The sequence below is a fragment of the Limulus polyphemus genome, unplaced genomic scaffold, assembly GCF_000517525.1.
Source record: "Limulus polyphemus unplaced genomic scaffold, Limulus_polyphemus-2.1.2 Scaffold879, whole genome shotgun sequence".
Classification (NCBI taxonomy): Eukaryota; Metazoa; Arthropoda; class Merostomata; order Xiphosura; family Limulidae; genus Limulus; species Limulus polyphemus.
In genome coordinates this window covers 377934-391586 of record NW_013666489.1, presented here as the reverse complement: position 1 = coordinate 391586, position 13653 = coordinate 377934, and the positions used below count along the sequence as shown (strand labels likewise).

Below are 13653 nucleotides of genomic sequence, written 5' to 3'. Positions count from 1 at the left end.
ACACGTATTTATCGCTGTCTGTTGACAACCTGTATTAACTTGCATCATTGGTTAGGAATATTAATTTTCTGTCTAAATGTTGTTTTATGTAATAAATAGTAGAGCCACGGCAACAAATGTAAACATCTTTAATGCGTAATTCCGAAACGTTCATTAAAGATGTTTACAATTGTTTTGCCGTGGCTCTACTATTCATTATCAGATTTCGTTTTCCACCAAATATATCAAGGTTTTATTTTGGATACGACACAGTAAATATTATAGAGCTTTTGTTAGCGCCATCTATTGACACGATAATTACTATCGAGACTGAAACGACGTAAAATTATATTTATTATATTATTATATTCAGATTTCGTCTCATCTAATTAGCAGATATTTTGGAATTATACTATTTTCAACTGGGACTTCGTCGGAGTTAATATTTTGATGTAGATTTCTACCCTAAGGTTTGATCTTAAGTTACGAAGTTTATATATACGACCAGGATGAATTAAACAGGTTTTTACATAAACTTACTTTTTTAGTTATTCTCCTGCTTTACCATTGTCAACATCTCTCAGCTTAGCTATTTTGTGAATGCTTTCACCTATTTCATTTTCCTTAACAGGATTTATAGAAAAGAATATTCACGAAACATGAAATTATTTGACGTATTAATCAGGGCGTATCATCGTTTGTGTAGTACGTGAGCATGTTCAAACCAGAACGAGAATAGTTGAACTTTTTAAAAACGAAAAATATCCTGCATCATAAGTAGCGTTATCGAGATTTAAAAATATTTTGAGAAAACTTGTCAAGCATAAAATATGTTAAATTCATAAAGTAGCAATGACTAGGTGGGACTGTTATGTGTGTATGTGTTTATATTTTAATGCTACTGATAGTTTGATTATCTGAGTCACAAACTTAATTTATGATCCACCATATGGGCGTGATTTTCACGTTGTTTAATAGGCCAGGAGAACACAAGCTTGAATTTTACTTACACTTTTTTAGAGGAAACTTATAAGCAACGACAACAAAGTCGAATCTGTTGCAGTTCTGTTTAATTCAAGGCGTTTGCTGATACTGACTTCCTGTTTTATTTGTTTGCTTGTAGTTAAGCCTAAAGTTACACAATGGGCTATCCGTGATGTGCCACCACGAGTATGGAAACCAGTGTTTTAGCGTTGTAAATCTTCAAACATTCCGCTGTTCCACTGGGGGGGGGGGCTTATTTTGCTAAGGAAACAACTCACTATTCGGGGTTCGATTCCTGCGGCGAGTAGAACACGGATAACCCATTATTGCAGCTTCGTGTTTATTGAAAAAGAAAACAAAAATTAATAGGAGTGATACATTCATGTAAAATGCATTTTAAATAATTCTAATGAAAGTCAGTCTATCGTTACAGAAAGCGTATTAATGTCACCACAAAATAACGTGCACAGTTACGCCAATAACGTATGCGACTAATAAACTGTCTATGCTAAAAAATAACAAAAAGAAGTAAATTCATAAGAATATACCGAATAAAATGGATTGGCATTTTCAACCTGAATGGATCCTTAAGCAACGTGGCCTAAACGGTCAGGTCAGAAACCTCTGGGATTCAGGTCTAAGCGTCAATAGTCTTGAACTCCTGACCAGCAGAAAAGCAGCCAACCACTTGTACTCATCTCTACAAGAACTTTGTCCGGCTTATCGAACCGAATAGCGGAACTGACAGACAATTTATAAATATACCCAAGACTGAAAACACGGAACATGTTCAGAGGCATTATATCTGAAACCTCAAACCTTTCCATCCTCAGCCCGATACTCTAGCTACCTCTGGCCCTACTCTAAAAGAACATGTTAAAAAATGTGGAATAAAAATATGTTGGGTTCTGGAAATACTGTAAAATATTTATTTAATTGTAAATTATTTAGAGTAATTATTTTTCTAAGTTTATAACAGTGAGTTATTAATTATCATTCTCACTTCTTGTATCTCACCTGGCGACATCAGGTTAACAAGTTGGATTCTGTACAACCAATAACACCTTGTCTGAAAAGTGTGTTATTAAGCCTAATTTGGTAACAGATACAACGCATTTGCTCATATGAAAATCCATTTGTTTGTTGTTCAAGCACCAAGCTACACAAAGGGTTGTATGTGCTGTGCCCATCACGAATATCGAAACCTGGATTTAAGACAGCATGGGACCTTCAGTGGCTAATTATCAAGAATTTTTAATAGTTTGTGAGTTTGTGACACTATTTTACGTCAAACTAACCTTAGGTGTGAAGGATGTTTTATATCATGATTTTGAACATAAAAACAACCATTTCTGACCTGTACGAAAATTATTTTTTAAAAACCTTTTTACGTATAATGTTATCAATGAACAATCAAGTTTAAATGTTTTTTGCTTTTATTGTGATAAATAATAAGTATTAATTTATAGTTGGTATATTTTCCCATTCACCGTCAATTTTAACGACAGGTTCTCTGAGTTAATATCGACAAATTCCTGGTTGGACGGTATGGGGTTGAGAGTGACCAGATTCTTGTTGGACAGACCCTTTAGATTGAAAATGACCAGATCCTTGTTGGACAGGCTCTTTGTGTTGAGAATAACCAAGTTCTTCTTGAACAAGTTCTTTGGGATAATAATGACCAGATCGATGGTGGGAAAGCTCTATGTGTTGATATTGTTGTCAGTCAGACTAACTGATGTCACGACACAGTCCAGTCAGACGCTGTTTAACAATAAAACACATTCTGCTTTTGTTAAATTTCAAAACATCCGTAATAAACCCCATATCTAAATCTTTCTATACAGTTACTTTCTCAGAAAAGACGTGACACACACACACACGTATATATATATATATATAGGTGTGTATTAGTTGATTGTTGCCCAAGGTTGACCTATATAGTCAGTATTAACATTTTTATTATTTATACCGTGTATGCAACTGAGCTGCGTAAATTTTGTGTTTCTTATTACTGGACGGTAGGTATTCCAAGGGTATCAACTATAGTGCACGCTAAGGCTGGAAAATTTATACGACGTAATGGAAAGCCTTCAAACTTGGAATCACGCCTATTCGAGTTGTTAGCGCTGTTACAAATATTTTTTTAACTCGTTTCGGCTCGGTTAATTGACATCAGATTCTTGAAACCGGTAAATGGCCTACTTATATAAGATAGTAAAGATATAGCACGTTCTCCCTAAGTTTTTCAAAAATCACTAAAATCTTGAATCCCTTTAGCGTGCCCGTCACTTATTTGTTTCGTTTAGTCCTCGTTTTGAAGTTGTGTTCCGGGTAGTAAAGTCATTCCATTGTCGGTTTAATGACGAGTGAATTTGTTTGTGACATTTTATATAAATAAAGGACAGGTTTGATATAAACGACCTTAAGAGTGGTAAGTTTCGACATTAGTTTTCGTCACATGTAAAATTAAGAATTTCTTTACTACCAAAATACAAAACTCTATAACTCAAGTACTTTCGAAAGGTGGTCCTTTCTTTGCTCCTGGTGAAGAAAGATCCACCTTTCGAAAGCGCTCGGGTTTATAGGGTTTGTATTTCTTTCTTAAGTTAATTTTCTGAACCGAAGTGTTTTCGTAATGTCATGAAAGAATGCTTTTACTTTTAGGGGAAAGGTTCAGTAGAAAATGTATTACACTAAAAATATTTTGATGCTAAGTGAAAGTCATTAGTGATTACCATATAATGTTGCCTAAACAATCAGGAATATCTGTTGAAGTTTCATGTTTAAAAAATATGCACCAATATCAGTAGAGTTCAATATTAAGAACTAACAGAATTAATAACTGGTTTTTGACTGAAAATAGATCTCCCTGTTTAATCGGCATGGTTCTCTTTGGTTTGCAGAGTTTAATAATATTCATCACTGCCAATAATATTAAGGTGGCAGGCCTCAAGATCTTAAGCTGGTAGGCCTATAGTACTTAAGTGAGTTAGCAGTTATCAACTTCTTAAACTGGTAGGCCTTAAGACATAAAGCTAATAGGCTTCACGATTTTACTCTGGGAGCCATCAATATCTTAAGGTGACAAGCCACAAGATCTTTAAGCTGGAAGACCTAAAGATTTTGCGCTGGAAGACGTCAACATTTTAAGGTGACAAGTCTTGAGATCTTGAAGTTGGTAGGCCTCGAGATCTGGCAGGCCTTGAGATCTTAAGTTACGAGATTTCATGAGCTTAAACTGGCAGGCCTCGAGATCCTAAGCCAATTTGCCTCGAATGAAATGAACACATCAGTCTTCTAAAAGGAATAAATCTCCTTTAATTATAATGAATGATACAATACTTCCACGATGCGGATGTTATATGAATATATTTACTTTGTTTTCCTTTAGTCGAGTTTTTCTAGTTAAGCCCAAGACAAATCAACAAACACGAACACAACAAGATCACAGACGAATTGGAATTAATTAATTCAACATTCTAGGCACATTTTGCGCACTTGTAATAAACAGCCAAGCAAGTAAGAGGCTCTTAGGATTCAGACATAGCCGTCGCTACCATGCATTGCCATAAGGACATAAGGGGGCAGAAAAAATACCACTTTCACGTCAGTAGGGGGAGGGGGTGCGACGTAGAGAATTAAAAAATCTTGAAAGACTATATCTCAGATGGAGGGCTGTTGAGGGGGGGGGGCATATCTCTCCAAAAGGACAAGCCCATGGTTGTTCCATATTTTGTTTATTCGAACCTTCCAAAATAATTGTAAACATTTATTTAACTTCATAGACTATTGAATTATAATTATATTGCTTACATAATATACATTCATTTTTGGATTATTTATTCTTGTGACATGAATTTAGCGTCAATTCTGCGTAACTCCAAGATAACGTTTAGCATTAACCAACATACAAATAAATACGTTTTGTTACCACTTTTAGTTGTGAGATTCATTACAATACAATTATTTTTAGACACCTGGTGTCTGAATTATATAGAAATCAATTTCATTGAACAATGATTGAAAATCCTGTTCCAGGGCATAGGCAGAAATCTATAAAGGCTGTAGTGGTGCTACTTTTGGAGTAAAGGAGTTGATAACCCATACGGGGATGAGGGTTCTAAAGCATGACTTTGGGAAATTTGGTAATTTTCACTGAAAATGGTGCATTTTGATGGGATGTGAGATTGTTATTTTAAATATGTTTTATACCTATAAGGGTGCAAGTTAGGAGGTGCGGTCGTACCTACTGCACCCTCCTGCTTACACACATGTTCATTTATCTATATATTCAATCCAACAACATTTTATCCAAGTACTAGGTAATACAATGTGTTGTAAAATACTAATAATTTTAACCATAATCAATACAAAAATGAGAATGTTTATACAAAAGCACTAAAAGGAAAAAGTATTACTTATTAAATCAATAAAAGAAGAAAATAAATATATATATAAATACAAAAATAACAGATATATATATATATATATATATATTAGATACCACTATGTATGTCAATGTTATCATAAAGTTATTATTTGTACCATTTGAGCATATATTTGATAAACAGTTTTTGAAACTGAAATTTTTGTTAAGGATTTATCCTATGTTATTAGGATTAGTATTCCAAATATTTATTCCTAGATGAATTATTGAACACCGGTCTATTGATTTTTTAAAATGTGTTGTGTAAATCAGCATTAATTGTACTATAAACTATGAATGTCCTTGATGTTTGTAAAAGAAAAAAGTTTGAAGATTGGGTATATTAATTAACTATTTTTTTATCATAAACATAAAAATTAATAATTTAATTTGTTTGTTTGTTTGAAGTTAAGCACAAAGCTACATAATGGGTCATCTGTGTTCTGCCAACCACGGGTATCGAAATTCGGTTTCTAACGTTATAAGATTTACCAAAATTTTCTATCATCAAGTCAAAAATTAGACCTATATAATGACAAATTAACCATTTTAACTAAAGACCCTAAATATAATTGTAATATCATCTGCAAATAAAATTCCTTTATATCAAATAATAGATCTATTATGTCATTAACATTTGATAAATACAACAGTAGTCCTAGAAAAACAACAATGGTTTTATATTTATTAATTAATCAGAAAATCTGTTATCAATATTAACTATTGATGATCTGCTTTTTAAGTAATAATAACTCTCCTAAAAATTATACATTTTATCTCTAATTCACATATTATATTTTTTAACAATAACGGACTTACAAAGTCAAATACTTTAGATAATTTCAAGAGCACTGTTGTGAGAAATTCACATTTCTGCATATTAGCAATAATAATTTCATACATCCTTGTTGAGTAGATTTTTTCCTTACGCAATCCGCGCTTGAATTCAGACAATACATTAAATTGATTAACAGAATCCTTAAGTATAATGTAAATTAACTTTTCCAATATTTTGGAGAATATACTCAATATAATCGGACTATAATTACTAATTTGTTTTTATCTACCTTTTTTAAATATTGGAATTATTTTTGAGATGTTTTAAAGAATATGGAAATATTTATTTTCCAATATTTATATATGTGTTGCAATGGAACAGCCACAGACTCTATAATTTTTTATAACTTCTAAATAAGTATTTTCCAGTCCAACTGCTTTAGAATTCTTAATTTTTTTATAATATCAGCTATTTCTCTTATGGATACTGGTTCCACAAATATACTTGTTAAATTATGTTTTGGTTTATTAAACCTATATTTATTATTCTTGTGATTTATTTGTTAAGTGAATCTGTTATTATCACATTATCAACAGTTATATTGCCAATAGACTGTTTTATTGATGATTTATTCAATAATGAATTATTGTTGTTAGTCTGCGTTAGTCTTCTGTAAAAATTTTCCACAGTCATTCTTCCAGGGTCCCAGTGGACCCCATCATAAAAAATTAATTTAAAAATATTTAAGTAATAATAAACTATTACTTTGGGAAAAAAAACAACAACAAAAAACACTAACACTCAAAATATTTTCCTTTCTTAATAGTAACTGAACATTGAATATTACAACTTGTTTCTATTTTACCAGGCCAGGCATGGCCAGGTGGTTAAGGCACTCGACTCGCAATCCGCGGCGGGTTCGAATCCCCGTCACACCAGACATGCTCGCCCTGCTCGTGGGGCGTTATAATGTGACGGTCAATCCCATTCGTTGGTAAAAGAGTAGCCCAAGAGTTGGCGGTGGGTGGTGATGACTAGCTGCCTTCCCACTGCTAAATTAGGGACGGCTAACGCAGATAGCCCTCGTGTAGTTTTGCGCGAAATCCATAACAAACAAACAAACTATTTTACCACCTAAACTAATTGTAAGAAGTTAAAACAAACTAGCCAAATACTGAAACTACTGCGAACAACAAAGATGTAAATGGTTCTATCTGTCGGCGCCGATGTTTACAAAATATTTGGGGTCCGTGAAGACCCCAGAAGACTAATGCAGTTCCATTTTTAAATCAGTCTGTTAAGTATTATATTATACAAATCGTCTTGTTCTAATCGTCTTGTTATTTTTACACGTACTCACACACAACCAATGAGTTATAGTACCAAACACTGTGGTGAAGTGTTAAATTTTGTAATGACGAAGCCCTGCCAAAATTTCTTTCACACGTGTGATATTGCCATCAGATAATAGAATAGAACCCGTATTCAAAACCGCCGGGATTTCACGTGTCGTACCGCTCCAACACCATTACACCGTTGTTCATACGTGATAGTTTCTAACCGAATCTAGTAATAATGATGCCAGCCATAATACTAACATACATTAATCAGTTGTTTTTCGTTTATATAGAAGCCATGGCGATTATAGGTCATTAATTAGGGCATGTTTCGAATTCTGCACTGTGATAATCAAGAAAATAAAACAATAGCCCTGAATATATACATTAAATAGATTAAGAGATTCCCTTGGGCAAAGTGAAATAGAAAAAAATGTCAAAGTGAGAGATATCAAGGCCTACGTGAAAACTGGTTCAAGGTTGTTCACTACGTCTGTCTCTAGCCAATATTTCCTTTTGGACAAGAATGAAACAGAAATATAAATGTCAGGGAATAACTATTTAGAGGTTATTGTGCTATACATAAAAATATAATATCTATTAAATTGTGAGTGATTATAATACAAAAATATGGATAAAAAGTTAAATTTAGTTAGTTACAGAGAAAACCTTCAGAAGTATGTAGCTTAAGCCTAACATAATTCGCTCAAGTTTGTTATAGTTAACTTATAGCTCATTCTCTTTGACAGAAACTTCCTTTCTGTCTTCGTAAATTTTTTCACTATTCTTTAAGTTAAGTTAAAATGAAACAGTACACAGAACGGAATATAGAAATACAACTACCATAAAATATGTACATCTCGGATATATGACTTATTAACGGATAATACTTGTTATTTGTGAATTTAGAGAATTAATGGAAATTTTAAAGTTGTTAAATACATGTTTTGATAAACTATCTTTATATTTAAAATCTCGATAAATATTATATGTAAATCACCATTATATGAGCCCTAACTGTATTTCTTTGGTTAGCTGATTCAACCTGTGTTCGTAAACCTTCAATAGGAGAAACTGCAGTGCACAGCAGAGGGTGTGTCGAATCAAAGAATGTATTAGGTCTCTACGCCACAGATTCTATATCAAATTTTACCTTTGGCGAAAATAAATTGTAATATAAAAATTTGACAGTTGGTACACTGTATAACATCGAATAATATATTAAGCGCAATGCTCTAAGATTATTCACACGGCTAAATTTATTTAGATTACTACGTTGTGAGTTAGTTTACAAAGAATTTCTAATAACTAGCACGATTCAAGCGTAAAAGAGCAGTCCGCTAAAGGTTAAAGTTGAAACTATAATCAACGACCCGATACTCTCACTCATGTATGTGTAATCAAAGCAAAATTAATGACGTGTATATGTTGGCATTCACTTGAATCCTTTTACTTTATTTAGACTATATAATTAAGCATTGAAAGCAAAGATAAAAAATCTTCTTAACAAATAATTTAAAATCATGACATAAGTAGCATAACGTCAACCATATACCAGACACAGATTGGAGCGATTTTATACACGAAAACTTGGCGCTGTATCCAAGGCTATTCTTCTTGTTTATCCTTTCCTTTTTATTTACACGCTGTAGAGTTTCACTGTTTCCAAGATTTGGATTAGTTTCAAAATATATTATAATAGTGTCTTTGTTTTCTGGCTTAGAGTAACCCAGGGGATCTGTGAAACCACCTTAATCTTTAAAACCATGACTATAGTAATTCTTCTACTTCTGTTTACAAAACAAAAACTAGCTTTTTTTCGTTATGACAGCCTTGTATAAGGATAATCCACTCTCTACAACTGAACAAAGCCTACAACTCCTGTTCAACCCAGAGGAAACTGAACAAGGCTTACAACCCATGTGTCAACCCAGAGAAAACCGAACAGGGCCTTCAACCCTTGTTCAACCCAGAGAATGGTCTTTATTCTGAGTTTTCTATTAAAACCCGATTTTTAGCGTTAATATCCTCAAACTTACCATTGAGCCACCAGTGGGGCATTAAATCGCTAATTTTCTTTCACTCCGCTTCAACTACAAACATTTCTCGCACATTTAGTCCAGTTGGAGCACCTACCGTGTCAAATTCTCTGATTAGTCCTGGGAATGTTTTATCTCTGATAGTCCTGCGTATGTTTTATCTCTGATTAGTCCTGGATATGTTTTATCTCTGATAGTCCTGCGTATGTTTTATCTTTGATAGTCTAGGTAAGTCTTATCTCTGATAGTCTTAGGTATGCCTTATCTCTGATAGTCCTGGGTATGCCTTATCTTTGATAGTCTGAGATATGTCTTATCTAAACAAAAAATCAAAAGTAACTAGTAAACTTATGAGCAAATACTATCATAAAATACATAAAAAATATGATAGTTAAAGCCATCGCTGAAATACTATCATAGAAACGATGATAGTTAAAGCCATTACTGGAATACTATAATCAAATACATAAAAAATATGAGAGTTAAAGCCATCACTGAAATACTGTAATAAAATACATAAAAAATATGATAGTTAAAGCCATTACTGGAATACTATAATCAAATACATAAAAAAGATAATACTTAAGGCCATTACTGAAACACTACATCAAATACCTAAACATATGATAATTAAAGCCATCACTGAAATACTACACCAAATAGCTTTGAAAATGTGGTTAAACCCTTTATAAAATACTACACCAAATAGAATAGAAAATGTTAGTTAAGCCAGGTGGCGTAGCTAGCTCAACAGGGTGTGAAGGTGTATACCCCCCCCCCCAAAAAAAGCGAAACTTTTCTTCTACGCAAAAAATCAAAGTGATTTACATGAAAATCAAGTGTTTATTTTAAAAACAACAACAATAGAAGATAGAAGGCATTTTAGAATACTGCAGTGGTCGTTCGACTCCCTCCTCCCTGGTTATGCCCCTACTAAAATACTACACCAAGTAGATCAGAAAATTATATTATGCCTTCAGTATGTCCGAAACTTTTTTATTGTTCAGATAAAAAACATCGTTTTTCATTGTCCTACGTTTAATACCTGCATACACATTGATAAACATTAACAGAATATACGCCATCTTAAAAATGTACAAGTGACAGCTTAACAGTGTTAGGGATTGTTTCTGTGAAATTCTTGAATAAACTAGCTTGTATGAAACCATTATAAGGATTGTGAAATTAACTAAAAGTTACTCAAAATCTAAACAAGAGAAGCAGTAACATGAAGTCCCAGGTACAGTATAACTAACCTTCATTTTTTTATACATGTTTAATTAATGGATAATCTTATGAGTACATGAGGATTTTTAGTTGAGTATCAGCATAGTGAAATCACGTGACACAGGTCCAATACACCAAAAACCACGAAAAAACCTCTCTATAGTCTGTAGCTCGTGTTACAAAAATATAATATTAAACCTGTAGTGGGCAGCGAACATATTCTATAAGTTGTTGTCTTCACCCAATACTCGTTCATGTGCTTCTAAGAAACACGATCCTAGATACAAGTGATTGTATTTGTGGCTTAGCTAAGGCTATTACACGATACCAGTAGTGCCTACTTTGTGACTTAAAAACACTTGAAACACGTGGGAGAGGCTGGTAAAGGAGCGTGCTCATATTGATTGAAATAAAAAATTAAAAAGAAGTGAATGTAGAAAGAAAAGGATATGTCACTTGTTGCCGTGAACTGTATTTTAATATTTTCTTTCTTTAAGTGGAATACCACTAACAAGTACACTACCGGTTGTGTTATGAGCGGAATTAGGGCAAAGTAAAAACTTGTATGCGTTGCTCTCGCCAATCACAACCCTGACCACGAGAAGGGCGTGGTTCGAGTGGCTAGCAGAACATGCTTTGTGATATGCTTCGATTGTTGAAATCAGTGAAGGTTGAAGAATAACTAGGTAATGTACGAGGGGCGTCTAACATAGCACTACAGCACCCCCATTCCTTCTTCCCTCATAAAGTTCAGGCAAAGAAAACTAGGTTAAACTAAAATGGCGTTGTCACATAAAAACCTGGCTTGTATCTCACTTTTCACACTTCCTGTTCAGTGCTTGTGTGGGTGAGACGGTAAGTTCAACTGGTTCACCTTTAAGTGATATTTGTAATTTGTCCAAAATTCTGGTAAACTGATTCTGTTGATCACACAGAGATATCGTAATATACGTCATAAGCTTGAGGATGGTATTAGTAGTTTTCATCGTTAAAAACAGAAGCTCGATGTGATTACTGAGTAGTAGTTCTTCAGGGAAACTTCTAGAACATGTTTTTTTTTTTTTAGAGAGTATTAACTTAATAATAAGTCTTCGCTGCTGACCGGTGTCAGTATCTACTTGATCGTAGCGCCACAACTTTTGACTGTCTTTGTTTTAACCCGTAAATTCACGTGAATATCAGATCGAGGTAATCTTTGTGGACTTTCAACTGACACCAATTTTCTTTTGTTGCAGATACGAATCAGATATGAAGCTGTTGGTGTGTCTCATTCTAGTGATAGGTAAGTCAAGTCCGTAAATCAAGATAGTTCGATTCTCCATTGACTAGTAAAAACATAAACTACACGATCTACTCGTTTCGTTGAATAATTGCAAGGTTACCGTAGACTTTCTTTCCTCGTCACAAAAGACTTTAAGAAGCACTACAAATGTATTTTCATAGAAATTATTCTCGTTAAAGATTAGTTCGTAACTGGAGTTGCATTTTGTGAATTTGGTGACGTCACATCATAAGTTTATTTTCTTTCATTACTATCACTACAAAAAATGTCACTCAGTAAAAATATCATCCATTCTTTTGGCGATTTATCATTATTATTTGACAATCGTGTATTTTCTTCTTTCTTTATAATTGCAATTATATTTCTAGAAACGTGCGAAATCCATTGTTTCAGTTCGAAGCTACACAAGGATAAACTGCGCATAACAATCTCTAATTTTGAACTGATAAGACTAGAGGTATGGCAGCTAGTCAAAAGTACCCTCCGCCAACTCTCATCGAATATTGGGATTTGACCGTCACTCTTCTAATACATCTATGGTTCCAAAGTGCAAAGCGTGTTTTTGCAGCAACAGGTTGAGAACTCTGAACCTTCGAGTTCACAGTCCGAGCAAGCTAACGACTAGGCCAGGCCCGGCTCTTCGTGCTTGACGTCAACACGCTTAAAGATAAACCGAGTGTTTAATATGTAACCGAAAGTGACAGTTTAGATACTTGTAGCAAACACGATTTTTTAAAGATATTAAATAACAAAATCTAGACATTAAGGAAAATTCGAGGTTTTAATATAAATCGACAGAGAGCCTAAAAGCTACAACAAAAACACGTTTTCAATACATAATCAAGTTACAGAAGGCCTGGACATTTACAGAAAACCAGTTTTCCAATAGTTAACTATGCAACAATGTGTCTAGACGTTTACAAAAAGGTTTCTAAGTTATATTGCGTTCAAGTAATAAAGGGCATGGTTAAAACATCAGATTTTAAAAGATTTATTAACTTATCAATACATGAGTTTGGACAAATCATTTCTCGTTTTGTTTTTCATACTGAAAATTAGATAATATATTACACTAATATTGACAATAATTATAACATTTCACTTTTGATCCTGTCACTTCTTATTCGACTAGTAGCATGACGATTCTGTCACATAGACGATACGACCAGATTACGACTCTGTCATGGAGGCGATTTGACCAAAAAGCAGCATGACGACTCTGTCATGTAGACGATTCGACCAGAAAGCAGCATGACGACTCTTTCATGTAGACGATTTGGCCAGAAAGCAGCATGACGACTCTGTCATATAGACGATACAACGAAAAAGCAACATGACGACTCTTTCATGTAGACGATTTGGTCAGAAAGCAGCATGACGACTCTGTCATATAGACGATACGACGAAAAAGCAGCATGACGACTCTTTCATGTAGACGATTTGGTCAGAAAGCAGCATGACGACTCTGTCATATAGACGATACGACGAAAAAGCAGCATGACGACTCTTTCATGTAGACGATTTGGTCAGAAAGCAGCATGACGACTCTGTCATATAGACGATACGACGAAAAAGCAGCATGACGAATCTGTCATATA

At 33.8% G+C, this 13653-nt stretch overlaps 1 protein-coding gene across 1 annotated transcript in view; it reads left to right on the top strand.

Moving 5' to 3' along the window:
• Positions 1–1519: 1519 nt before the first annotated feature.
• LOC106461008 (basic salivary proline-rich protein 1-like) overlaps positions 1520–13653 on the top strand; it is a 20508-nt gene continuing 8374 nt past the window's right edge. The window contains exon 1 of the mRNA XM_022387811.1: positions 1520–1576. Coding sequence (XP_022243519.1) covers positions 1520–1576 — 57 coding nt within the window. The remainder of the gene's footprint in view (positions 1577–13653) is intronic.